Source organism: Eptatretus burgeri, unplaced genomic scaffold (genome assembly GCF_056783735.1).
Source record: "Eptatretus burgeri isolate ZD-2024b unplaced genomic scaffold, Ebu_testis_v1 Ebu_testis_scaffold_3158, whole genome shotgun sequence".
Classification (NCBI taxonomy): Eukaryota; Metazoa; Chordata; class Myxini; order Myxiniformes; family Myxinidae; genus Eptatretus; species Eptatretus burgeri.
Genome location: NW_028225106.1, coordinates 369166 through 394809, shown reverse-complemented (window position 1 = coordinate 394809; position 25644 = coordinate 369166). Strand labels below are relative to the sequence as shown.

Genomic DNA, 25644 nt, shown 5'->3' with positions numbered 1-25644 from the left:
TCATTGTTTTGAACAGCATTCACAATATAATCAGGGGGTTGATTAATCTCTTCCAGTTGTTGAAATAAACCTTCATCATCATATTCTAATTCTCCTAAATGCTCTAATTCTTCCTCCGTCATTTGACTGAAATCTTTTAACATTTGAAGCTTTCTAGGAGTATATTCTACTGTGGGAACTGTGGAAACATCTTTCATTTTTTCTTGGGAAGTTTTTAAAAGTGGTTTAAAAAATTTCTCTTGTTTTTTTTCAAATGCTTCTTCGCCCGTTAGTTTCTGTCTGCGTTTCTTCTTTATGTCTTCCTGTTGTTTTACAACTTTTGAAACCAACTCTTGATGTTCCTTAAATCTTCTTGCTCTTTCTTTTGTATCCATTTATTTATTGTAAAATATCATTTAATGAATTGTAAAGATCAACAGGGAAATTTTCCTTTTCTTCATCATTCAAGTAGATGTGTTCAAATAAATCCTTTTCTTTAAATATTTCATCAAATTCTTTATTAACATTAATGCGAGTTGTAATTTCTTCTTCACTAATCCTTGCATCTCTGCTTTTCATACGTTTGTGTTGAGTTTCTTCATCAACATCAAAACCGAATGATAAAATCTTCACTCCGCTCAGATATTTAATAATTTGTCTCGTTCCTTCTGGATTAGTTTCTAATATCCCAACACCACCAGATTTTAGTTTCTTTAACTCACTCTTACAATGTGAATATTTTGTTGTACCAAGAGAAACCTCCTCAAATATTTGTCCTTCATTCCTCAATCGCATATGTTCCTCCACTGAAATATAGTGATAATCTTCACCTTTTACTTCTCCAGGTCTTATTGCTCTAGTTGTTGTTGATACAATGCGTATCACGGGGTGTTTTTTAAGTAAATTTACAATATTCTCATTTGTACTACACAAGAACCTTGATTTATGAAAGTTTTTTCCAGAAGCAGATTTACCCACAAGATTTATAATAATAGTTGTCATTTATATATGTAATTGTTTATAAAACAAAAAATATATCCCTTAATATCTCATCTTGTTTCACAACAATATATTTATATTTTTCAGTCGTGTGCTTCATATAATCCTCAAATTTCTTTTTACTACATAATGTAGAACAATTATCTCTCCAAAAATTATTGATATCTATTGAATTTAACTTGAATAAAATAAAAGTATTAGCATTGTTTCTGATGGAACGACGAGGAAGTTGAAAGTACGATTGACTAAGATAAATACAATTACAAGAAGAATGTCTCCCTCTTGTGTAGTAGCTGTCCATTACCGTTTGGTTTCTCTCATTAACACAATCATCAAAGATAACGAGGTTCTTTTTTGATTTATCCAAATCTTGGGGAGACGGTATATCATCCGTATTATCACTAAGAATACAAGTTATAAGATTTGATTTCTTTTTACATCTCTGTGTATCACAAAATAGTTGAATTATATCTTCAATGTTATAATCATTTAGGTTTTTTTGACGTTTAAATAAACCTATTATATCTTCTTTTTGAAGACCAGCATTAAAACCTTGTGAGAGTAGTTGATACTCTGGTTGAAAACTCGACTTTGTGAAAATTATTAAATTATCATAATCTAAAAAGTTGGGAGTGAGGAGCATTTTTAAAAGTAAGCAGGTTTTTCCACATCCACTTGAACCAACTATGAGACATCTTAATGAATTTGGGAGATTTTTATGGTTGTTAAATTTTATCTTATTTTCCCAAATAGGTAAAAAATCATTCATTTATATATTTGAAAAACAGGTTATTTAATTTATTATTGGCTTTTTAGAAACTCTATATTTTATCCTAAGTTCAGGTTTAATTTCAAGATAATCCATTATTTTATTTATACAATATCTTGTGTTGATATTTCCCTGAAAATTACATCCATGAATAATATACAACAACAATCCTTTGAACATTTCTCTTATACGTTCAGTTTCTTCCCTTGTAAGGAAAGGTGTGTTATCATCCTCATACTTTACATTCATTTCTCTAATCAATCTTGTAAAGTAATTCATTTTTGGTGTAAATCTAAAAGAATTATTTTCCTTTTTATATTTTTTATTATCATTAATTAGAAGATAATCACAGAATATACATTGTTTATAGGCTTTTGACTCTGTGTTTAATCCCTGTCTTTCACACGCAGGACAATTCTCAAATTTGTCATATGGAGAATCAGGAAAGTCTAGCATATTTATAAAGTAAAACTTTACTTAAACTGAAATTCATCTATACTTTCAGTTGTATATTACCATCGATATCGATATACTTTTTTCATTATCAGATTCAACGATAACATTTTTTATATTAAAGGTAATTTTAAAATTATCGTTAACTACTATTGAACGAAATGTCATTTCACCTGATATATTAACATCCTTTATTTCATCAAGATTTACATCTTTAGGGTTGTTGAAAAAAATACAAATTTCTCCTTGCATATTACAGATGGTCTTATCTTTTCTTTCTAAAGCTTCATCCATAAGGTTTTTGTTCTTTGATACTTTTTCTTGTTTCATTGCTTTTTCTAGTTTTGAATATATTACTAGAAGGAGAGGAGAAACTTTTGTTAGAGATACTTTAATTGATGTTCTACCAGGTATACTAAAAGCCCTTCCACTGAAGGAAATTGAAGAACTCATATTATTTACCATAATAGTTTTTATCCAATAGTTGTTATATTTATCTTTGTTCAATTTTACATCCTTGACATATTTCTCAGTATCTTTAACAGATGAAGAGATTGATTGAAACTTGTCTTTTGTGTCTTGAAACATTGTATTTATTAAGTGAAAAAGTTGGAGGATAAAATGTTTTTAAGCACAGATTCACCTATAAATTAAACGAAATTTTCATCAAGAAAATTTTAGTTTAAGCAAAGTTTTATTCTATAAATATGGTGAATACAACGTACTGCGATGTTTGTAATCACGAATATAAACATTATAGAAAACACCTCCGAACCAACAAACACACATTTAATCTATTTCATCAAATATCTCCTCTTGAGTTGGAAAGAAAACATTGTGATATCTGTTCAAAGGATGTTTTGAAGAGTAGTTATAATCAACATCTTCAATCACAAAAACACAAGAAAAATGAGTTTAAAGTAAAGGGAGACTATTATATTAAAAACACTGATGAGGCATTTAAAGGGCATATAAAAATAAGGATTTTTCAATTTGGAGAACCCAGTCCATCATCAATAGCTGAATCAATTGAAATAGTGAAACCCGATGTTGAAAAATTTATTAAAAAGACATTAAAAGAAATAAAAACTTTAAAGTTTTATATGGGAGTGAAAATGAATATGAAAAGACAAGATGAAGAACAAACTCCTTATATGAGAACAGATCTTCATTTTATAACATCATTTCAAGATTTTTTGAATAGTGGGGTTTATGAAGAACTATCAAGACAAGAGGAGGATGTTGATAATACAGTGGTAGGAAGTGGATTCAATATTAAAAAAATCATCTTTTTAGATATACACATTCTAAAATCAAACCCTCTTAAAGCTTCTTCTTATATTGAATTACCAAAAGAAATAAAACTAAAGAAGGCAGTTGTTAATATTAAGAACAATGATAATAAATGTTTTCTCTGGTCTGTTCTTGCTCACTTACATCCACCAAAATGTAATTCAGAAAGAGTAAAACAATATATGAAATATGAGAATACCTTGGACATTAAAGATTTTAAATTCCCAATGCCATTAACAGATATTCCTAAATTTGAGAAAAAGAATAATCTTTCTATTAATGTATATGGATTAACGGATACAAACAAAATTCAAATATTAAAAATTTCAAACAACTATAAAAATGAAGAAACACACATTGACCTTTTATATTTTAGTGTTGGAAAGAATTCACATTACACATACATCAATAATTTATCAAGATTAATCTCTTCTCAGGTATTCAGAACAGCAAACAAAATATATCCTTGTAAGCGATGTCTTAATTCATTTCATACAAAAGAACGATTAGAACAACATTCAAAATATTGTAGTAATCATAAATCAGCTGTAATTACAATGCCTAAACCTGGTGAAAAGATTTATTTTGAAGATTATAATAAATCTATCATGCACCCATTTGTGATATACGCTGATTTTGAATGTATCCTTAAAAAGATAAATACTGCTTCTCCTAATCCAAAAGAACCATATACAAATAAATATCAAAAACATATTCCTTGTGGTTTTTGTTATTATATCAAATCATCTGTTGGAGAAAAGTATAACAAACTTGAACATTATCGTGGAAAAAATGCTTCACAAGAGTTTGTAAAACGATTAGAAAAGGATTGTATAAGACTCACTAAATTAATGAAAGAAACAAATGAACCGATGAAATTAACCAAAGAAGAAAAATTAGAATTTAGAATGAACAATATCTGTCATATTTGTGAGGGGAAAATTAAGGAGTCTAAAGTTAGAGACCATTGTCATCTTACTGGTAAATATGGAGGTCCCGCTCATTCCTGTTGTAATCTTAATTATAAATTACCTTCTTTTATTCCAGTCTTTCTTCACAACAGCGCCAACTATGATACACATCTATTTATAAATGAACTTTCAAAAACACCAGGGAATATTTCTGCTATAACAAACACAAGTCAAAAGTATATTTCATTTTCAAAAATGATATTCACAAAACCTTTAACTCGTATTAGGTTTTTAGATTCTTACAAGTTTATGGGAACACCACTAGCCTACCTCGCATCAAATCTAAGCTCCACAGACTCTTTTCCAAATCTTAATTCATTCTTTCCAAAAGAGGAAATTCTCACTAAAGAGGAAATTCAGATTAAAGATGAAATTCTGATTAAAGAAGGAATTCTTACGAGAGAGGAAATTCAAACAAGGAATGAAATTCAAAGTAAAGAGAAAATTCTTACAAGTAAGGGAATTTATCCTTATGATTATATGGATTCATTTATGAGATTTAAAGAAACACAACTTCCTTCAAAAGAAAGTTTCTATAATAACCTTTATGAAGAAGAGATAAGTGATAAGGAATATAAACACGCACAAGAAATATGGAAAATATTTAAGATAAAGAACCTTGGAGAATATCACGATTTATATCTAAAAACAGATGTTTTATTGTTAGCTGATGTGTTTGAAGCTTTTAGATCACTCTGTCATAATAAAAATTGTTATGGATTAGATCCTGCCCACTATTTCACAGCTCCTGGTTTAGCTTGGAGTGCAATGTTGAAAATGACAAAACAAGATATAGATTTAATCAGTGATGTGGATATGCTTTTGATGATTGAGAAGTCCAAGAGAGGTGGAATATCACAAGTATGTTCAAAAAGATATGCTAAAGCAAATAATAAATATCTCCCAAATTATGATAGTGAAAAAGATAGTAATTATTTGATGTATTTTGATGCTAATAATTTGTATGGATGGGCAATGTCTCAATCTCTACCTTATGGTAAATTAGAGTGGGTGGAAGAAAAGAATTATGAAAAGGCTTTGATGAATATTGTTATTTCTTCTCAAGAGGAATTGAATGACGAAGAAGAAGGTTATTATTTTGAAGTTGATTTGAGGTACCCGAGTGATCTTCATAATAAGCATAAAGATCTTCCTTTTGCATGTGAGAAAGAAACTCCAAAGAAAGAATGGTTAAGTGATTATCATAAAAGTTTTAATATTAAAGGTAAATCAACAGAAAAGTTATTAACAACATTCTATGATAAAGAGGGATATGTTTTGCATCAGAGAAGCTTAAAACAGTTTTTGAGAGAAGGATTGAGAGTAGCTAAAATTCATAGAGTTTTAAAATTTAAACAAAGTCCTTGGGTGAAAAAGTATATTCAATTCAATACAGATATGAGAGCAAATACAAAAGTAAAATTTGAAGGGGACTTTTATAAATTAATGAATAATGCTGTATTTGGAAAGACTATGGAAAATGTTAGAAACAGGCAAAACATTAGATTCGCAACATCTTGGAAAGAAGCTTCGAGATTGATAAATAAACCAAGTTTTGAGAGAGAAGAGGTTTTTTCAGAGAACTTTTCTGCAATTCATATGAAAAAGGAAAGTATTGTAATGGATAAACCAATTTATATTGGAACAGCAGTTCTTGATTTATCAAAGATATTGATGTATGATTATTTGTATAATGACTTAAAGAAAGAGTATGGTGAAAATGTTTCATTGTTGTATATGGATACTGATAGTTTTATCCTAGATATAAAAACTGATGATGTTTATGAAGATATGAAGAAAAATATTGGAGTATATGATACAAGTAATTTCAGCAAGAAGAGTGAGTTATTTTCCAAAAAGAATGAAAAGGTTATTGGTAAGTTTAAGGATGAGTTGGGTGGAAAAGTAATGAGTGAGTTTATTGGATTGAGAGCAAAGGCATATGCTTATAAGTATGGTGAACAGATTGATAAGAGGTTAAAGGGAATAAAGAAATATGTAATAAAGAAATCAATAACTTTTAGAAATTATTATAATTGTTTGATGAATAAGAAAGAAGAATATAGGAAAATGAATACAATAAGAAGTTATAAACATAACATATATAGTGAAGAAGTAAATAAAAAGGCATTAGGAGCCTTTGATGATAGATTTATTTTAGATAATGGAATAGATTGTGTTCCATATGGATATTGTATGATAGAGTGTATAAAATAGATTATGTTTTAACGATGGGAAGATGGGTTAGGGTTTTTAAGGGCTACCGCCGCGTTTTTTCACAATATATAAATGGTTAAACCAAGTATTAATCAAATTAAAGAGTGGAGAAAATCTCAGTCTTGGTATATAAATGGAAAACATAATGAATGTGAAAAATATCAAATAAGTCTTATTGAAAAAATAACTAAAACAAAGGTAAATAAAACAAATAAGCGAATTAATTTAAAAACTAGTAAGTTAGAGGATGTAAAGAAAAAAATGAATATCCTTGAATGGACTGAAAACTTTGATGGTTATCAATTGAACAATGAAAAAACAATTTACTATAATCTCAAAATGATATGTGGCTCAGGAGGTGGTCAAACAAGAGCATTAAGAGAAGTTTATCATTTCGTAATGGCACAAAAGGGGTATCTTAAAAAATATAAAGATTCAAATGTTTTGTTTGTCAATATTTTAGATGGGGATTATTGTGCAAAGAAAATTAAACTATTGAAGGAATTTGAGAATGAACAAATCTTTATAGGTTCAATGAGTGAGCTGTTCAACCCCCAGGTGTTCAATTCAATGAGGTTCAACCTCCAAGTTAAAAGGGGAGACAAATAAATATACCTTGGGATAAAAAGGGGGTTTATTTTTAGGGGAAAAAAATATAAATCGCTGAAAATCCCCCATTCATTTACATGGGGAAAAGTGAGCCAGAATCAGTATTCTTACCCTACTCTTGTCTAATAAAAGCTGTCTCGAGAGAAGGTAGCGACGCAAACCAGAAGTTTCTACGATGATTCTGTACCAAACCATCAAAAATCGTAACGTCGACCGAAGCAAAAATCTCGATTTCTCCACGCAATTATTTAATGTTATTTTATCAAAGTCACAAAACCGGAATATTCGGCCATCCACCAACAATCTTTCCATAATACGATGGCTTAGCGAGTCAGGCATGCGACGATAACCTTTATTGGGATAAAAAATGACTTTTAAACACCATCTTTATCGAAGACACCGTCAGCGCGCACACGGAAAACCTTTACGTGATCAACGACGCCTCTGCTCGAGCGCGCTGCACCACGTGACGAGCTGTGACGCGACGAGTGAAATATTTTTTATATCATCTTAAAACGTCTCCAAAACATCCGATTTTTTTTACCAGAATTTCGACAACCGAGTTTTAAGTGTCCCAAACAATCGCAAAAACCGAAGACAAAATTAAAATCGAAGTTAAAACGAACTCGTAACGTCGAGCGGAGCAAAAATACTCCATTTCTCCACATGAATTTACGGAATTATGTTTGACCTCACTGTGACCTTGACCTTTGACTGATTTTGACCAAAATCGAATCAGCGCTAGCCATCACCCTCCTGAATCACGTGGTGTAATTTGACATTGGTAGCTTCTTCCGTTCTCGAGTTATCGTGCCTACAAACAAATAAACACACAAACAGATGACGTAAGTCATCAATATACTGACGAAATCTTTAGATTTCGGAAGTAACAAACAGACACAGACAGACAGAAAGGGGTGAAATCATAACCTCCTTCACCTTCGGTGGTGGAGATAATAATCAGAATCAGTGCAATTTAACACAGGTGGAGGTCAATTAAATTGGTGTATGATTTTGAAGATGATTGGTTACACCTGCGCTCACTTACAACTTAACTGCTGTTGTGGACACTTATCCAACCAAGATATTCTAGTTTTGCATTTTTAATGAATTTTCTGAAATTTGTCGAATTTGTTTTTCACTTTGAAGTTGTGGGTTACAATGTGTAAATAAAGATGGAAAAAAAATCTGTTTTAATGCAATTTAATTCCAGGCTATACGTAAGGCACCAAATGTTTGGGCCATGTCGGATCGTTGGGATGTGGGACAACAGGCTGGGACCGAAAGAACAGCCCAGGGGTTTTTGTGTTCTGTCTTTAACACCGGGTGTATCGCATAGGATCGGCAGAGTATTGAAAACGGCAGGAGTGGTAAGTTTAAAACCGGTCTTCACTCGGTTGGTAATTATCTCTCACTCAACCACACACACCTGGAGCCATGAATTGAATGCGGTCGGGATCAGTAATGCTGTTGTAAAACCTGTTCTCCGACCGAAGCCAAATGCCATGACATCACCCGGAAGAGAGCACCTCACAGAACAAATTACGATGGTGTTAAATGTAATTATATGTCAGAAGCTGTCACAAGGACATTATTTACATTCAATTAATGGCTCCAGGTGTGTGGTTGAGCAGGAGGTAATGTTCCAGGAGTAGGAACATTGAGCAGGAGATAATGTGGCAGGCAGGGCTTATCGCTCCCGGGCCGTGCAGCAAGGGCTGTGTGGGACACGATCCCGGCGCTCACAACTCGTACAGTTTGAAGTCATGTAGTAATTGGTATATAACTGAAAGGTTTCATCCAAAAGAAGATGGAAACTTGCTATGTTACTCTGATGATGCCCGAATGAGGGTGAAACCGGTCGGTGACTGCAATTTTCATTCACTTGTGACACCTTTTGACATGTCATGGCATTGAACACCATGGTAATTTGTTCTGCGAGCCGCATTTTACAACAATAACAATATTTACAACAATATAAATATATATATATATATATATATATATATATATATATATATATATATATATATATATATATATATATATATATATATATATATTGTTGCGGTCTTCGCGCCCGCCGGCGTGCGACGGCCACGTAACTCGAATCGCGGCACGTCGCCCACCGGACGGACAATCCAGTCGTGACCCTCTCGGACTAACGCCGGGAACCAGTCACGGGTGGACCTTTCGGTCTCACCGCGATCGAGCCAATCAGCCCCCGCGTGGGATAGGGTTGCTCGCCAAATTCGAACTACCTAAGTACCCACGCGGAGGGTAGACCGGGCGATCGCACCTCGCCGCAGGTCGACTTCGGACACGAGCCACTTAAGCGACCCGTTCCGTACTATCAGAATAACCGAGCGGTGTTATCGTCGACCTCGACGGTTCGATTAATTATCGGGCGTATTCAGCCCACTACCAACCCTTTACGTGAAGCAAGATGGGGATTCAATGGAGGAAAAGACGAAGCGAAGCGGGAAACAGTTCAACAATAAAGCACATTTATTCTCGGCACACGGGAAGCACACAAATACAATTCCACCAAATGCACACAAAAAAGAAAACATAATTCCATTTACACAAAAAGCAAATATAAAAGCGAAAACACAGTGCAGAGCTAATACCGACTACCGAGCACACGGCAACACTTATACAATTCTACTTCACAGACGGCGCCGACAACACATACCCAAAACCAAGGAAAAGAAATACCCCAAGAATGAGGTAGGCCTGGGGCCGAGACCGGGTCGGGCCTACCCGTCTGGTGATGAGACGCGGAGCGGCGATGGCCCCGCAACCCGCGGGCCTCGTGGACAGTGCCTGGCAGGGGGTGGGAACGGGGCCCCCTTGGTCGCACTATCTCAGCGCGGGGGGAAACAGGAGGGGGTTGCTGATGCTCGGGGTATAGAGGATCTTTATTATGTGCGCGACGAGCGTCTCCACCTCGGCCAGGTCGCGCTGTCGGCCTCCTTCGGGTGCAGCTCCCTGCACGACGCGAGCACCCCCTCGTCCGCCCTCGCCGCCTCTCCACAGCTCGTCCCCTCCGTTCCGACTTCAACGCACACGACGAGCAGCTCCACCGCCCGCGAAGTCTTGACTCTCTGTTCCGACTCCTTCGCCTCGTTCCGACCTTTACTACTTGTTTGTGACTCCGACTCCCGTTCTGCTGACTCTCTCGTTCCCGTTCTGCTGACTCCCTCGTTCCGACTTTTACGACTCCTTTGACTGACGAACACCGTCCTTTTATCCCCCCGTAACTTCGCCTTTGACCCCCTCCCTTTGACCTTTCAACTCGCTCCCCATTGGCCCGAGAAAAAGTGGGCGTGAAGGCTTTTTGATCCACAAATTTGCATATATCGATCGCCCTGGGGGCGGGGCCAATTCGCCCCTCGCTCACCGATTGGACGGCAAAAAGTGGGCGTGTGTCGTTTTGGATCCGTTTTTGAAGCAGAAAATCCGTGATTTTGTACACGCTGTTCAACGTGCGCCCTACACGAGTCCAGCATCGGTGCCCATGAGTGGCGCGAGATGACGGTGATGCGATGGTGGCGAGTTGTGACGGTAAAGGTCGTGGCGGTTGTGGTGAAGCGGCGTTGTGGTTGGTGGTTGATGTTGTGGTTGTGATCATGGCGGTTGGTCTAAAATAAAGATAGTAAAAGAAAAACGGCTATCCTGAAGAGTCGCAGCACGTATAAATGACATGTATTCCCACTAGACAACGGGTTTGGGCCTAACTACACATGCACTTACCGAGATACCTCACCTAAGGGACCTGAATGGTGGTTTGCGAATCTGGTAACCACAACACTACCCCCTTCCCTTTTTACAGACTCGTCCCGAGTCGTCAAATTTTCGTGTGCCATCATGTGTAGTTTTCCCCTAGTACACTTTACCTACGGATCCCTGAGTGCGACATTCATGGTATTCGTGTCCCCAAAATAAATAACCTAAGGGCTGCGTAACTATCTAAACAAACTCACTCACACGGACGACTAAAATAAAATTGCCGGCGCTAAGACAAACATGCCGGGGGCGCACTCATATGTACAGTACATCTTAACCTTAACTTACAAATTTTACACTAAACCATGGCCCAGGATCACTGAACTCTGCAAAGAAAAGCAGTTAGCAGGGAGCCAGGCTGCCCACATGCAGTCTCTGGCTCAAAACAATGCAGGTGACAGGGAACGTGGCTGGCTGCTCACACGCAGTCCAAGGCCTTCCCTTTTGAACTGAACTCAGTGAACCACAACGGTGCTTGGGCTGCACAACGCAGTCTCCGTGCCAGCTCAAGTGGCACACGCAATGAGCACAACGAATGGATGCATGAACGCAAACACGGTGCACGGGCCGCCACTGCAGGCCCGTGTTGTAGCTGCCAACAGGGCAGTTCTTGCAGCTTGCAAACTGTTGCCTTGCGGATCCTGGCGTACATGGAAATGAACAGGGGGGGCAAAGCAAAAATTGAACGGGGCTGGTGAACGTGGGCAGTGGGCATGGCATGGCAAAGGTGAGCAGGCAAACACAGCCCGCAGAAGAAGGCCGCTGCAGGCAAACATAGCGGGCAGATGAACTGGCCGGCACAGGCCTTGAAGTACCACAGCTGCAGACGAAGTGGCCGGCACAGGCCTTGCAGCAACACAACAGCTGCCGATCAAGTGGGCCGGCACAGGCCTTGAAGTAACACAGCCAGCAGATGAAGCTGGCCAGCCTTTGCCGTTCAGTGGAGGTTGGTGGAGGGAGTGCGGTGGTGCTGGCCACTTGGAAGGCGGGCTCGGACCTACCTACCTGTCTCCCTCCCAACCTATCGCCTTTGCCTGTCACTGTACATACCCACTCCCTTAATTTGTGAAAAACCAATTTAGCCCCCTTAATTTTTTTGTTGTTTTTATTTTTACTCCCCCACTATAAATCGTCCCCTAACCCCCTTTATCGTCCTTGTTCGGCTAACCTATCCTGTCACCTAGCCTACTCCCAACCCCTACGTTCCCTTCCCAGAGGGGAACAAGGGAGAGCTAACGTCCTGTGTCGAGGCCCAACGAAGCCTCAGAATGGCCTCCCCAGAGTTCGGCGATCTAACCCAAAGTGGGTCCAGTGGCCCACAACGAGAGCGAGGGGATGGATGGTGCGGAGGGGTACCTCTCCTAATCTACCCTATCCATTTAACAGTTAAACTACCCCGGGGCTTTCAACAAGCGCCTCTCGCTTAAACTATTGGTTCTAACAACCCAGATTCCCGTCGCCTGTGTTGGTGTCCTCACAATTTCGGGCCTCGCCCCCCAATTTTCTCTCCGTGCCCTCACACGGTCTCCTGGCTGGGACACGTGGCTCCCTCCGGCAGGCACGACCCTCTGCCGAATCTCCCGCTATGGCATCCCCGGGCACTACACTGCCTCCGAGCCTACCAGCTCCCTAACACCGGGGAGTGCCCCCCATGGCACCTCCCCTGAACCGCACACGTGGCAGGCCGGCCTCCCGGGCCCCTTTCCGAGGGTCACCCGTGCCCACAACACTGCCCACGCGGCTAATGGCGCCCCGGGCCCCCGCACCAAGCAGGCGCACCCGTGCCCACTACTCTATCCCGGCCCCCCATGGGCCCATGGCCTACCACGGCCGACTAGCCTGGTGCCCGGGGTACCCACTCAGCGATACTCACCTTTCGCAGCCACGCTCCCAAGCCCGTCAACAGGGCTCCTGCACCCCTCCAAATGGGTCTCGAGCCTACTTTCCCACCAACAACAAAACGACCTCCATTTTTCAATTTGACTAACCCCCTAACTCAATCTACACTGACCCCGGGGTCCCTTGGGCGGGAGTCACTCCTCCCCCCAATCACTCATCGCACCATGCATTCCCCATTCGCTCCACACACACAGACCCGCTGGCCTCACTCACTCACCAAGCACATGCCTCACAACTCACCAACTCTTCAACACACACACCACTGAACTCTGCCATCCTTCTAACTACATCCCCTAACTAACTCGTGCTCCCACGTCGTCCCTTAAACTATAGCACGTTCCTTTTAACACTACGTAGCTAAACTACGTCCCCTCTACACATCCAAAGTCTGTCTCTGTCTCCAAAATAATCATTTTATTTCCCAACCTAAATCTCACTATAATCCCTCTACCTAATCCATTCCACGGACTCCATGAGGACTTACCCCTGCCCCATGAAGTCGGTCTAACTAAGCTAACCCTTCCCCCTAACTAGTTTTCATCCTGTGCCCAGGTAAGGGGGTCTTTCACCCCTTTCCCAGGAATCCTGTACACCCGAAAGTGAGGCTTGCTTTTTTTTTTTTCATGCGCAGCACCTGCGCGGCAACTCAGAGCTCGCGCACTTTACACCTGCCCGTGACGTCATGCAGCTGCACGTGTTCCTCGTCCCTCCTTGGACGGGACCATCCGGCAGAGATACCCCTCCTGCCGGATTCCAACCCCACGTGCAGCCATGGCGTCACCGTGCGCATAAAAAAAAACACAAGCCACACGTCTCGAGGGGTTCCCCACGCGAACACATGTGCTCTGCCCGTTGGAGCTTAACACACACGATCGCGTGGAGAACCCGTCCGGTCCAAATCCATTTACCTGCCTAAACTTTGTCCGTCCGCGGGATCGGCAAATCCACCGCGTGCGTTTCCGGACCGGGACTTCACTCTCGCAAGCGAGCACGTGGTGGTCTCGTGCGTTGCACAGCACGAACCGCGTGCTCACTGCTGGGTGAACCCGGCACGGTCCTCGAAACAACTACAGCCGCTACTCGGCTTTCTCTCCTCTGTCGCCGTCGTCGTCGCCATTCAACCCACGCACACCTGCGTGTTACGACGCACACAGTCCACTCCATCACATTCACACCGGGAGATGCGGCTGCGTGCTCCCGCATGCCAACCGACATCTCCCTCACATACCGCTCTCTCACACACACGGTCTCCCTTGCATACGGCCGTTCACTCACGCATGCCTCACTACTCTCACACCGTGCCTCATCCACACACGCGGGGGCACTCACCCGCGGTACCTCACTCATACACACGGCGACACTCACACACGCGGTCTCTTCCACACACGGTGCCTCACCCACACACGCGGGGGCACTAACCCGCGGTGCCTCACTCACACTCCGTGCCTCATCCACACACGGCGTGCTGGGAAGCACGTACTCCGGCACCATCGCCACCACACCACTCACACACGGGGTCGCTTCCACACACGGTTCCGCACTCACACCTTGCACCACACACACAGGGACAACCACACTGGGGATTTGTGTCCCCACAAGGGTCTCCGGGGCCTCTACACCCCCCAAGCTCTCCGTGCACCCGTCCACAGCACTCGTCCCCTCAACCTCGCAAAGCACGACCGAACTCACCTGGTCGTGACTCGCCTCAAGGGGGCATACTCCCTCCCCTCGTTCCTGGAGGAGGCCATCCAGGTGCTCGCACCGGGTCCCAACACGCTCCGCGAGCTCAACCCCATTGTCCTCCACTACCTCCGTGTGTGCGTGCGCGTCACTTACCCCGTCTTCATCGTGTAGTCTTCCCTCTATCGTTCCCATCTCCCGTGTCTCTGCCAACTCTTCACCCTTTACCTCCCTTGTCTCAACTATTATTTCTGTTGTCGTCACCTCGTGTCTCGTCTCACACGTTTTGGTCTCCCCATTTAATTTTTCCCTTTCGGTCATCGTCACGACCCTCGCCCAACACGTTCCACGAATTATTTTTTCACCCGCCTCCACCGCGGGCCTGTCAGCCGTTGCACCCCCACCCAGCTCGTTTGCTCCCACACGTGGAGTCGCCATTCCCAGCTCCCTGGTCACGGCCTTCATGCCCGCCTGCAGGCATCGGCCCATGTTCTGCGTCTCACCCCGGAACTTTTTCGTTTCTTCCTTCATGTTTGTTACCATTTTAGTTTTCATGCGTTTTATTTCGTTTGTGAATGTATCCATCTTTTCGTTCATGCCTTTCATTTCGTTTTTCATTTCATTTGTGTTTGCATCCATTTTTTCGTTCATTGCCGCCAGCATGGCGCATAGCTGGGCCATGTTGGATGCACTCAGCTGAGCCGTTTCGGCAAGGGTTGGGGAAGGGTCTTGGTGGAGAGGGGGAGGTGTCATACACCGCGGCCGCTGCCGCACCCACCTCGGGCCCTGGGTTCAGTTGGGCGAGTCCGTGTTCCTGCACAATCAACATTTCCTGCTCGGGGATTCCATCCTGGACCATGGATTCTACATTACTACACATATACATTTCTAATACCCCCGGCTCCCGCTCGCCTTGAGACGCCATCTTGCTTCTCGTGAAGGGTTAATTTGCTCGCTCGTAATTTGGAGGGAATCGGGGGTCGCTTCTCTCACCCCTGGACCGATTCCCGTAAATTTAGCCGGAGACAGGAGAGCCCGTTTTCCTGTTCTCCGATACCAGTGCCGCGAGGAGGGCGATGAATTTGTATCCCACTTCTGACACCAGTGTTGCGGTCTTCGCGCCCGCCGGCGTGCGACGGCCACGTAACTCGAATCGCGGCACGTCGCCCACCGGACGGACAATCCAGTCGTGACCCTCTCGGACTAACGCCGGGAACCAGTCACGGGTGGACCTTTCGGTCTCACCGCGATCGAGCCAATCAGCCCCCGCGTGGGATAGGGTTGCTCGCCAAATTCGAACTACCTAAGTACCCACGCGGAGGGTAGACCGGGCGATCGCACCTCGCCGCAGGTCGACTTCGGACACGAGCCACTTAAGCGACCCGTTCCGTACTATCAGAATAACCGAGCGGTGTTATCGTCGACCTCGACGGTTCGATTAATTATCGGGCGTATTCAGCCCACTACCAACCCTTTACGTGAAGCAAGATGGGGATTCAATGGAGGAAAAGACGAAGCGAAGCGGGAAACAGTTCAACAATAAAGCACATTTATTCTCGGCACACGGGAAGCACACAAATACAATTCCACCAAATGCACACAAAAAAGAAAACATAATTCCATTTACACAAAAAGCAAATATAAAAGCGAAAACACAGTGCAGAGCTAATACCGACTACCGAGCACACGGCAACACTTATACAATTCTACTTCACAGACGGCGCCGACAACACATACCCAAAACCAAGGAAAAGAAATACCCCAAGAATGAGGTAGGCCTGGGGCCGAGACCGGGTCGGGCCTACCCGTCTGGTGATGAGACGCGGAGCGGCGATGGCCCCGCAACCCGCGGGCCTCGTGGACAGTGCCTGGCAGGGGGTGGGAACGGGGCCCCCTTGGTCGCACTATCTCAGCGCGGGGGGAAACAGGAGGGGGTTGCTGATGCTCGGGGTATAGAGGATCTTTATTATGTGCGCGACGAGCGTCTCCACCTCGGCCAGGTCGCGCTGTCGGCCTCCTTCGGGTGCAGCTCCCTGCACGACGCGAGCACCCCCTCGTCCGCCCTCGCCGCCTCTCCACAGCTCGTCCCCTCCGTTCCGACTTCAACGCACACGACGAGCAGCTCCACCGCCCGCGAAGTCTTGACTCTCTGTTCCGACTCCTTCGCCTCGTTCCGACCTTTACTACTTGTTTGTGACTCCGACTCCCGTTCTGCTGACTCTCTCGTTCCCGTTCTGCTGACTCCCTCGTTCCGACTTTTACGACTCCTTTGACTGACGAACACCGTCCTTTTATCCCCCCCGTAACTTCGCCTTTGACCCCCTCCCTTTGACCTTTCAACTCGCTCCCCATTGGCCCGAGAAAAAGTGGGCGTGAAGGCTTTTTGATCCACAAATTTGCATATATCGATCGCCCTGGGGGCGGGGCCAATTCGCCCCTCGCTCACCGATTGGACGGCAAAAAGTGGGCGTGTGTCGTTTTGGATCCGTTTTTGAAGCAGAAAATCCGTGATTTTGTACACGCTGTTCAACGTGCGCCCTACACGAGTCCAGCATCGGTGCCCATGAGTGGCGCGAGATGACGGTGATGCGATGGTGGCGAGTTGTGACGGTAAAGGTCGTGGCGGTTGTGGTGAAGCGGCGTTGTGGTTGGTGGTTGTTGTTGTGATGGTAATCATGGCGGTTGGTCCAAAATAAAGATAGTAAAAGAAAAACGGCTATCCTGAAGAGTCGCAGCACGTATAAATGACATGTATTCCCACTAGACAACGGGTTTGGGCCTAACTACACATGCACTTACCGAGATACCTCACCTAAGGGACCTGAATGGTGGTTTGCGAATCTGGTAACCACAACACTATATATATATATATATATATCTACCAACCATCAGTGTATTACCTTTTCTGCTGTCGCCATGGTCTTATGTGAGCCCGAATTTCAGAGAAAAATAAACGAAGAGAAACAATCAAAAAATGTTTCCTTAAATATGGAAGCGAGAATAAACTTTCGGAAAACATGGTGGAAATGCTGCAAACAAAATCATCCAGAAAGAAAATATGGATGACACTATAAAAGTTCCTGAACACCAAGAAACAAAACAGATATGTAAGTACCTCCAAATGTTTCTGAATCTGGATTTGTTGCCTGTGGACAAGCTCTCCTTGCTGTTGTTCGTACTCCACCATGAGCATGTGTGGCTGGAGGTTCTGCTGTCTCTGAGGCAACACCAACTCCTGTTGAACCTCAGGTTTAGCAGCCACCGCCTCCGAGGGCCCTGGTGGAAACAGGTCACATGTTATTCATGAACATCAACACAGACCAAAGAGTAAGCATAATTTCGGACATTCCATCGGATGATCATGACCCAACATGGTATGGTACTTTAAGACCAAGGTATGCTGCTTCCACATCAAGTCCAATAATTAAGTGTGACGAATTAAACAAAAACATTCTGCCTTGCCGATTAACAGGTTTCAACATGACAAATTGAAAAACGGACGAGCACAAGAAAATAAGTGAAACATTGTTAAGAGCAGAACTTGCCTTGGGATAAAAAAAAAATTAAGCATATAACCATTGTAAAATAATCGACATAACAGTACATTTGGTGAAAAGGTAACAGTGTTAATATTGTTATCGTTGTGGGGGTAGATGGAACAATTTAACAGGAAAGTTTGGATCGACTCGAGTTGTTTAGTCCGTGGACGTGTAGGAGACATCTCGATGTATTTAAGCAAGGAAGCTGTGAGCTTAAGTGTTTCGTGTCACCACAAGGGGTGGTGAAGTGTCCATTAGATAGGGATAAAGGATAAATTCCTCCAGTATGTACTTGCCCCGCTGTGACTTTTCCCGATGTTTTTGCATCACAAACCGTGGAAGAATTGTGTTTTTATAACCTGACCAAGTCGGCAAGAAGCCCGGCCTCCAAGGGTTAGGGTTAGGGTTAGGGTCACACACTCGAGGCTGATGATTGATGGGCGTGACGTGAGTGGCAGGAAGAGGAGGAGAGTGCAGGACGCAGATGATCAGAGAGGACGGGGAAGCAGCTCGTAGCAAGGAGGAACACACGAGTAGCAGAGTGAGGGACCCACGCGGTCAAGAGAGAAAGTCGCTCGGAGATGACCTGCAAGAACAGCGCTTTAAGGCTGGCTTCCCTTCGATGCATGAAGAAGACGGCACCATTCGAAGCTACATGAGGATCATGTATGAGGATCATGAGGTGCAAATGGAGTCATCACTGTTTGCTGGACGGTACAGAACCCATATAAACATGAGGTAGGAGTGGAGGGGACGCCGTAGCCAGAGGTATTCCTGGGGGTGTGAGGGAGTGAGGGCAGTGCATGGAGAGGGAGGATTAGAGTCTTTAATGAAGAGAGCAACTCCTCCACCAGGACGAGACTCAGGTCGTGTGCAAAGTTGGGAGAGACCTCTCACAACAGACTCGCAGGTGAAATTCCTGTCAAAGGTGCTTCCCCCAAGTATTAACTCGGAGAGATGGACACTCGCCCAACCAAAACATTCTCGGTTTTCTATTTACAATTCATTTTCTGAAATTTGTACCATTTGTTTATTCACAAGGAAGTTGTGGGTCACAATGTGTAAATAAAGGTGGAAAAAAAGTCTGATTTAATGGAATTTAATTCCAGGCGATAAGGCAAAAAAATGGAGTCATTTTTGAAAGGGGGTGTACACTTTCTATTGGCACTGTGTATCCAGGATGACACCCCCAAAATTCTCATTTTCTTTTCCTTTGCCTTTTTGCTCAAAGTACAATTCACCATAAAACTGATTAATTGGCACACAACTGGGTTGGGTGTTCGGATGTCATTTTTGTATTGGTTGCTTCTGAGGCCTTGGCAGCTTCTGCCATCGACATTGCTGAAAAGCCCATAAAGATCATGCGGTTCTCCTTCACTCTGCGATATATTGTTGATTCGGAATACCTTATGAACCCATTGAGAACTTCCTTTCTTCACCTTTTACGTGATTGACCACACAGATGATTCGCTCCTGGTCCATGAACTCTGACTTGACAGGTTAATTGCTGTGTGGGGCGATGTTCCTATTCGGCGGGTCTCCTGTTCAGATGTGTGGGAGAGATTTGATGAAACTAAAGCTGTGGTTTGTTCTTCTCAGCAGCTGGAACATCAACGAGAAGAGGAACTGGTGCGAACGTCACTGAAGCCGAAACTGCAGCAAAACCAAGAACAAGCGGAAGGGAAAAGAAAGTAAGATTGCGGTGTTTTAATGCACTTTATACATTGAAAACGAATGCTGAAGTGAATACAAGGAAAAAAGACATAAAATGTCACAGTCCCCATTGTTTTAGTAATTTTGCTGTGCGGAGTTGAAGGGCGAGCTCAAATGATGTACAACTAAAATGGCCACCCGTCTACCGTTCGGCCAACTTCGATCTGATGTCGAAAATGAATGGCGTGCATATGTATGTGCACCAACATGTGTTGTCTTTGTGCTAAGTGGGAATAAAATTGGTCCATGCATGTCTGAGATATGGTTGCGGACGCACGCACGCACGCACTGACACGAAAATCGAGATCAAATCCAAAAGCCCCCGTTTCGGACTAAGTCCATCGGGGGATAACAAATAGAATTGCATTGGCTTTCTGCAATGCACAGTTGTAGCTAAATTGCTGTCCGACTCAAAGGTCTATTCTTCGCACTTACTCATATGTGATAGAATTTCAAATTCTTTCAATGTTATTTTGACGTGTTGCCAACAGTGGAATTTGGATGAATGCTTCGTAATCCTGTTGTCGCGGTGATGGCAGCCCTAGCCCGGATTGCCAAGCGGTCTTTCCTTATTCGGTGGCAGACACATTCATCCTCGGAGATCATAACGTGCATGGGAAGGGCGGGGCTCAATGGTGAAGCGATGGAGGCACAGGTGGATGCACTGCACGGAGGGTGGAAGGGGGGGGGGGTTATAGTTGAACCCCACAACAAATGCACGGACAATAAACACGGGAATTTAATGACAATGCAAAAATTTACAAGGAACAATCAATAATCAGAATATAATTATAGGGGATGTAAATTAATCCTCAAGTCTAAATTGAGGTGCCTCGACACACAGACTTAAATGCAGACAAGGGGAAACAAAATAAAAGAAAATCCTTCCTTTATTCTGGCACTTAGCTTGGTCCAGAGATGGTCTTTGTGGAACTTGGAATCGTGGCACTTCATCCTGCACGTGTAACCGCACGTAAAATAGTGCCAAGCCGCTCTCTTGCAGCGGGATAAAAGTACGTCAGGCAATTTGTGAGCGGTATTCAACACCAAAACATGGACCAACCTCTGTCTTCTCATCCAAACTCTCTCTTCCTCATACGTGGTGACTTCAATTGTCATCATGCCAGTTGGCTCGGTGTAGGTACCTGTCATGATCTCACCTGTCATGGCACTTCAACAAAAGCTTTCTGCGACTCATTGGGGCTGACTCAATCAGTCAATTTCCCGACACGGATCTCAACCAATGGTGCTCTCTCTCTCTCTCTCTTCTGGATCTCATTTTGACAAATTTCCCTGAAAATATCTGCTGTTCTTCCTCCGCTCCAATCGGTTGTTCTGATCACGTGCTTGTCAAAGTGGACATCTCTGGCTGTTATCAGAGAACCACCTCAGCGCCGTCCTGTCTGGCATATCACTCAAGCCGACTGGCAGGGTCTCCAAGCATCGCGTCCGAGAATAAAACTTCTCGACTGGTCTCCCATCGATACTTTCTCCAACAACAACTCGTCCTGGGAATTCTTTCAAAGAAACTTGCTCTCCCTCATGCACAGATTTATCTCCTCTCATCTTCAGGTGCCTACCCTTCCTCACACCCTTGGTTCACTGAAGCTTGTGGTGAGGCAGTTGTCCTGAAACAACTTGCCTTTGCCTCATGGATAGCAAACCCAATTGAGGGTAATCTCAGTTCCTTCCATAAAGCTCGGAACAGGTGTTTATCTACCCTCAGGAGAGCCAGAAAACATCATCTTTCTAAGCTCGTGTCTGAACTCTCAAACCTCTCTCCCTCCTCCAAATCCTGGTGGCATCTAATCAAATCTGTTTCTGGTGTATGTTCCCCCTCCATCACCTCCCTTACCTCAAATGGCCGCACTGCTGACACCGCATGTGAAAAGGCTGAATGCCTAAACTCGGTGTTCGCATCGAAATATTGTGTCCGAAACCCATCGCTTTCTGCACCCACCTTACCCAGTTTCACCCAACTGTTCCCGGACTCTGTGTCCTTTACTCCTGACCCCGGGTGTATGCCCCGGTTAGAATAGGTGTACCATATCCCTGTGTGTCGTAAGAGGCGACCAGGGTTGCGTCAGGAAGGGCATCCGGCGTAAAAACCTATGCCAAATCATTATGCGGACAACAAAACGAATTTCCATACCGGATCGGTCGAGGCCCGGGTTACCAACGACCGCCACCGGTACCGGTGGTCAGCAGGGTACCAGTGGAAATTGTGCTACTGCTGGGCGAAGGAGGAGAAGGAGACGGGGAAGCCGAGTCCAGAGGCAGTGGGAGAGGGGGAAGGCTAGAAGTGTGGAGGTGAGAGTTGGAACTCTGAATGTTGGGACGATAACTGGCAAAGGTCGAGAGTTGGCTGATATGATGGAGAGAAGAAAGGTGGACATACTGTGTGTACAAGAGACCAAGTGGATGGAGAGTAAGGCGAGGAGCATTGGAGGTGGTTTCAAACTGTTCTACCATGGTGTGGATGGGAGGAGAAATGGTGTCGGGGTAATCCTGAAGGAAGATTATGTCAAGAGGGTATTGGAGGTGAGGAGAGTGTCTGACCGAGTGATGAGTGTGAAGTTGGAAATTGAAGGGGTGATGATGAATGTCATCAGTGCATATGCCCCACATATGGGGTGTGAGATGGAGTATAAAGAAGATTTCTGGAGTGAGTTAGATGAAGTGGTGGAGAGTGTATCCAAGGATGAAAGAGTGGTGATTGGAGCAGATTTCAATGGACATGTTGGGGAAGGGAATAAAGAGGATGAGGAGGTGATGGGTTGGTACGGTCTCAACAAGAGAAATGTGGAAGGGCAAATGGTGGTTGAGTTTTCAAAAAGAATGGAAATGGCAGTGGTAGATACGAATTTCAAGAAGAAGGAGGGACACAGGGTGACGTACAATAGTGGAGGAAAGTGCACACAGGTAGATTACATCTTAAGCAGGAGATGCAACCCGAAAGAGATTAGAGACTGTAAGGTGGTGGCAGGGGAGAGTGTAGCTCGACAGCATCGATTGGTGGTCTGTAGGATGACTTTAGAGGTGAGGTTGAGGAAGAGAGTGAGGGCTGAACCAAGGACCAGATGGTGGAAGCTGAAGGGGGAAGACTGTTGCGTGAAATTTAGGGAGGAGGTGAGACAGGCGTTGGATGGTGGTAAAGATGGGTGGGATGATTGGGCAACGACAGCAGAAGTTGTGAGGGAGATAGCTAGGAAGGTACTTGGTGTGACATCCGGACAGAGGAAGGAAGATAAGGAGACTTGGTGGTGGAACGAGGAAGTACAGGAAAGTATAAGGAAGAAGGGGTTGGCGAAAAGGAAGTGGGATAGTCAGAGAGATGAAGAAAGTAGGCAGGCAACAAGGAGTGGTGGCGAAAGGCAAAAAGAGAGGTGGCAAAGGCCAAGGAAAAGGCATAGGACGAGCTGTATGAGAAATTGGATACAAAAGAAAGGGAAAAGGATTTATACCGATTGGCAAGACAGAGGGACCGAGCTCGGAAGGATGTGCTGCAGGTTTGGGTGATAAAGGACGAAAATGGGAATGTGCTGACGAGCGAGGAGAGTGTGTTGAGAAGGTGGATGGAGTACTTTGAGGAGCTGATGAATTAAGAAAATGAGAGAGAGAGAAGGTTGGAAGAGGTGGAGATAGTGAATCTGGAAGTGGGGTGGATCAGTAAGGATGAAGTGAGGACTGCTATGAAGAGGATGAAGAGTGAAAAGGCGGTTGGCCCAGATGGTATACCAGTGGAGGCATGGAAGTGTTTAGGAGAGATGGCAGTGGGGTTGTTAACCAGATTGTTTAATAAAGTCTTGGAAAGTGAGAGGATGCCGGAGGAGTGGAGATTAAGTGTGCTGGTTCCGATTTTCAAGAATAAGGGTGATGTGCAGAGCTGTGGAAATTGCAGAGGGATAAAGTTGTTAAGCCACACCATGAAGTTGTGGGAAAGAGTCTTGGAAGCTCGGTTGAGAGGAGAGGTGACGATCTGTGAGCAGCAATATGGGTTTATGCCAGGAAAGAGCACCACTGATGCGATGTTTGCTTTGAGAATGTTGATGGAGAAGTATAGGGAAGGCCAGAAGGAGTTACATTGTGTGTTTGTGGATTTAGAGAAAACTTATGATAGGGTGCCAAGAGAGGAGTTGTGGTATTGTATGAGGAAGTAGTGAGTGGTGGAGAAGTATGTGAGGATCGCGCAGGATATGTATGAGGACAGTGTGACAGCGGTGAGGTGTGCGGTAGGAATGACTGACCGGTTTAAGGTAAAAGTGGGATGGTACCAAGAATCGACTCTGAGCCCTTTCCTGTTTGCAATGGTGATGGACAGGTTGACGGACGAGATCAGACTGGAGTCCCCATGGACTATGATGTTCGCGGATGACATCATGATCTGCAGGGAGAGTAGGGAGCAGGCTGAGGCGAGCCTTGAGAGGTGGAGGTACGCACTGGAGAGAAGGGGAATGATAGTCAGTCGGAGTAAGACGGAGTACATGTGCCTAAATGAGAGGGAGGGTGGTGGTATGGTGCGGTTGCAAGGAGTTGAGGTGTTGGAAGGTGGATGGGTTTAAATACTTGGGATCAACTGTCCAAAGTAACGGAGAGTGTGGGAGAGAAGTGAAAAAGAGAGTGCAGGCAGGATGGAGTGGTTGGAGAAGAGTTGCAGGAGTGATTTGTGACAGAAGGGTAGCTGCAAGAGTGAAGGGGAAAGTATATAAGACGGTAGTGAGACCAGCTATGTTGTATGGTTTGGAGGCGGTGGCGCTAACAAAAAGACAGGAAGCAGAGCTGGAGGTGGCAGAGTTAAAGATGCTGCGATTCTCGTTGGGAGTGACGAGGATGGACAGGATAAGAAATGAGTGTATTAGAGGGACAGTGCAGGTTGGACGGTTTGGAGACAAAGTGAGAGAGGCGAGATTGAGATGGTTTGGACATGTGCACAGGAGGGAAACGGAGTATATCGGGAGAAGGATGTTGAAGATGGATCCGCCAGGCAGGAGGAGAAGAGGAAGGCCAAAGAAGAGGTTCATGGATACGGTGAGGGCGGACATGAGGGTGGTTGGAGTGTCAATGGAAGATGTGGAGGATATAGGAAAATGGAGACGGTTGATCCGCTGTGGCGACCCCTAACGGGAGCTAGCCGAAAGAAGAAGAAGAAGAACCATTGTAAAATAATCGAAATTGAGTACATTTGGTGAAAAAAGTAACAATGTAAATATTGTTACGGTTGTGGGGGTAGATGGAAGAATTTAATGGAAAGTTTAACGTTGTGTAAAGTTGCTTGGTCCGTGGACGAGTAGGAAGCAAGTCGATGTAACTAAGTTATGGAATCTGTGAGTTTAAGTGTCACCACACGAGGGGTGGTGAGGTGTTCATTAGTTTCGGGAGTGAGAATAAATTCCCCAGTTTGTGATTCTCTCAGTGGTTTTCCCAATGTTTTTTTCATATTTCAAGCCAGGAAGTGAAGCTGGGAAACGTGTCCCTGAAGCCACAACAACCAGGAGAACCCCCTCCTTCCAGGGTCTGGGGGCGAGCAAGCAATTCACCGGAGGAGGAGGATGAGGAGGATATCGAGCGGACATGGCAGAGAGCGTCGGAGTTTCCTACTGCATAGAATGGGAGAGATCTGTGTGCTCAAGGTCGAGGGCAGGCAGGCTTTCACACGTGTGTATTATGGAAGGCTTCCGTCTGGATAGAACGGGAGATCGGCAGAGCACACACACGAGGTCGGTGTAAGGAACGC

At 44.0% G+C, this 25644-nt stretch overlaps 2 protein-coding genes across 6 annotated transcripts in view; one reads left to right on the top strand and one right to left on the bottom strand.

Annotated features, from left to right (window-relative positions):
• The window catches only part of LOC147006644 (uncharacterized), a 205073-nt gene that overhangs the window by 73237 nt on the left and 106192 nt on the right, over positions 1 to 25644 (top strand). The gene's annotated exons all lie outside the window — the stretch shown is intronic.
• The window catches only part of LOC147006652 (uncharacterized), a 64769-nt gene that overhangs the window by 30042 nt on the left and 9083 nt on the right, over positions 1 to 25644 (bottom strand). For all 4 annotated transcript variants that reach the window (XM_085868312.1, XM_085868311.1, XM_085868307.1 and 1 more), the window contains one exon: positions 17774 to 17934. In XM_085868312.1, coding sequence (XP_085724438.1) covers positions 17774 to 17934 — 161 coding nt within the window. The remainder of the gene's footprint in view (positions 1 to 17773; positions 17935 to 25644) is intronic.